The 3,137-nt window shown below is 30.5% G+C and overlaps 1 protein-coding gene across 1 annotated transcript in view; it reads right to left on the reverse strand.

The window, feature by feature from the left end:
• LOC107604932 (probable hexokinase-like 2 protein) overlaps positions 2,896 to 3,137 on the reverse strand; it is a 4,592-nt gene continuing 4,350 nt past the window's right edge. Inside the window, exon 9 of the mRNA XM_021108768.1 lies at positions 2,896 to 3,137. This exon is cut by the window's right edge and continues 180 nt beyond it. Within this exon, the coding sequence (XP_020964427.1) occupies positions 2,958 to 3,137 (180 nt within the window). The 3' untranslated portion in view covers positions 2,896 to 2,957.

Consider the following 3,137-nt stretch of genomic DNA (forward strand, 5'->3'; position numbering starts at 1 on the left):
TTCACCGCGCTCCTCTGTCAGCTTCATTTCTTCTGCTAAAATTTGGATGTATAACACGCTCTTTATCTTTTCTGCCTCCTCTAGTAAAAAATTCTATCTTTTTAGTCTATGTTTTTGTTTGTATTTGAAGAAGAAAGCTTAGTTCTTGTAAGAATAGCTTTGAAGCTATTATAGATAAATAATAAACATAATAACTGCTATTTTTACATCTATCTTTTTATGATTTTTGATAATTTTGGATGTGTTTATAAAATATTTGGTTTGTTATTTATTATTTTAGATGGTTTAATTACTTAATTTTACTAAAAAAAATTATATTAGATATATTTTCGGATGTGTTNATACTCAATTAAGTGGTTGCGGGTTCGAGTTTCCTATCTTTGGTAAAAAAAATAAAAAAATAAAAAAATAAAAAAAGGTTAATTTTCCTTACCTAAAGTAATGTTGTGCCTCGGCCATCAAGGAAGGAGCTTGGCTTCGTGATGCTTAGGGACGGTGATGACGACATTTCGGAGGAGAGAGAGAGAAAATGAAAGATAAAGTAAAAGTAATTGTTTTATTTTGTTAAAAAGTTAAAAAAATTTTAGTTGATAAAATTTAAATTAAATCTAATTAACAATGTATATCTGAAAAATATAAATGTATTTTAATTAAAAAATAATTAAATAATATTAAAGACGGATCAAAGATTAAATTTTAAAGAATAAATAGTATTTTTGCCAAATTATAATATGTACCAATGAAATTAAGTGTGTCTATTTTTTGTTGCATTAAAAAATAAGATAGAAGATAGGGTGATTCTCTTATATTAATTTTTAATTTATCCCAATTTATATTATGAATAAGTGAAATTTTCAAAAAATTGAATATATTAATATAAGGTAATGTGATTTGCTTTCGTTCTATTTTAATGTATCCTAAACTACAATATGAATAAGTGAGTTTGAGACTTTGAAAATTTTTTTTATTACTATATGAATAAATTAAATAGAACATAAATTTTTTTTTATTCAATTTCAATATATCATTTTTGTTTTATTTATTTTGTCTTTATTACTTTTAATTGTCTTTTAATAAAATTAACTGATTTGGGCGGTAGTTTTTCCCTCTTTTGTCCAAGATTTAGAATAAGATACTGTTTTTCCCTAGTCTTTTAATATTTTTAGTTATTTTTTTTTATCAATTTTTGTATTCATATTTCTTTGTAATCCCTCTATGCTATCGTTTTCAAAATAAAACGATGAATCTCAATCAAATAAATGTGGAGCTTCAACTAGGAGCTGGCGGTGGTGCATTTGTAGGAGTGATGCATCAAAGTTTGCATGTGCTCTGACTCAAAAAAAACCCATGTAACGAAGTTTGTCATTGTTCGGCTAACACATGCCAGAACAGGAACAGATTAGAACCACCCCTGCTGCAATGTTACCGTCAGAATCAGAAGATATTCGTGCAAAACACATAATTGCGGCAAAAAATTATGTGGTTGCCCAAAGAATAATATTTGGTGCACTAACAGCTGTGCTTGCGGGGTAAATTGTGTGAATAGAGAACAACAAGTTCCTCATGTTCTTGAAGCCGTAGGCGCGATTCTTGATGATGTTGACCATGTTCTTGAAGACAATGCTACTGTTGCTCATGTTGTTGAAGTTCTTGAAAATCACGGCATTATTGAACCTACCGAGACTCTTCATGGTCACCACTCTGATGGGTTAGGTCAAGACATTCTTCAAATTGGGGTACCCTTCTTGATGTACATCCAAGATTACTGCCCCTTTTTCCTGTTACACGGGATCTGAATAATAATCAACGTGCAGACGAAGAGGTTGTTCTTGTACTGATGTCTTATTGCGGCCCATGAGGCTGGGGCTGCAGTTCTAGATGGCGTCGCTGAGCGGACAGTTAATCATCGTGCTGTTGATTCCGCTGAGCGTACGTTGTTCCACTGCATCAGAGGTAAATGCATACATATTCTTCTTTTTAGTTCCTTTGGAATGTGGATAGGAAGCTGGAAGTAGTTTAATATATTTATCCGAAGTCTTAAATAGAACATAAAAGTTAAAACACTTTAAAACTAAATTAAACTAGTGAGCTAGAGGATCAGCGAGAGAAAGTAAACATTGAATTAAAAGAGTAGAAAGAGTGAGAAAATATTGGTGTACCAAATCAATTCATTATTACTATAAAATTGAAATTTAGGATTAATATGGATCAGAAAAAAATAAGCTTTTCAATCCTTTTTTTCCCTTGACACAAACACTAAAGAAAACCTCTATCATCTTAAATAGCTATGGGATCCTATTTTGAGCACAATTTTGGAGACCCTTCTATTTTAAAATACATCCACACCAACAAAAGTTGGCTATAACAAACTACATACCGTCAGTCTTATAGTTTCCTTCCATCAAATCCACAAACACTTCCATCGTTTTATAAGTCAATTCTATGAACACTTCTATGTTCCAATTTCAACACCAGTATGAGATAACTGGCATTATCATCAATTCTATCCAATAACAACATCTAATTTTTTTATCATATTTTTTTATTTTTTGGGAACTTATCTATCATTAGTATCTTTTGAAATTATTTTTGTCATCATGTGAACTTTCAAATACTCTTTTGATAGTTTCATGGGTTGAAAAAACATACTCAACATAAAATTATAGTTCACTGGATATTTGTTTTCTGAAGAGATGTTATCATGTTAACCTATCTTTCAATTCTATATTAACTTTATTAACAGCAAGTCAATAAAAATGTTAATTTCATGTTAGATCTTTCCAAGCATTTCTTAAGTATAACATACTAAACATAATTAATACTGATCAATGAAAAAGGAAATGATATAGACTAATCAATGAAATAATTTAGCATTCACTAGCATAAATAAATAAAAATAACTGAATTTAAAAAGAATATTCTTTTGGACTTGGTAACTAACATATATAGCCGACTCATCAAGAATCCAACGAAGGAGGTTTGTGAGTTTGAGCGGCAGCAAGAAATAAAGCTCCAGTTCCAGTGCCGCCATGTGAATGTTCCACAATTACATTGTCTGAGAAATCCTTGCCCAACATTTGCCACACACTACTATGAAGGTAGTTCCTGAAAATTCGGTAGTGTTCATAAAGACCTCC

Source organism: Arachis ipaensis, chromosome B01 (genome assembly GCF_000816755.2).
Source record: "Arachis ipaensis cultivar K30076 chromosome B01, Araip1.1, whole genome shotgun sequence".
Taxonomy (NCBI): Eukaryota; Viridiplantae; Streptophyta; class Magnoliopsida; order Fabales; family Fabaceae; genus Arachis; species Arachis ipaensis.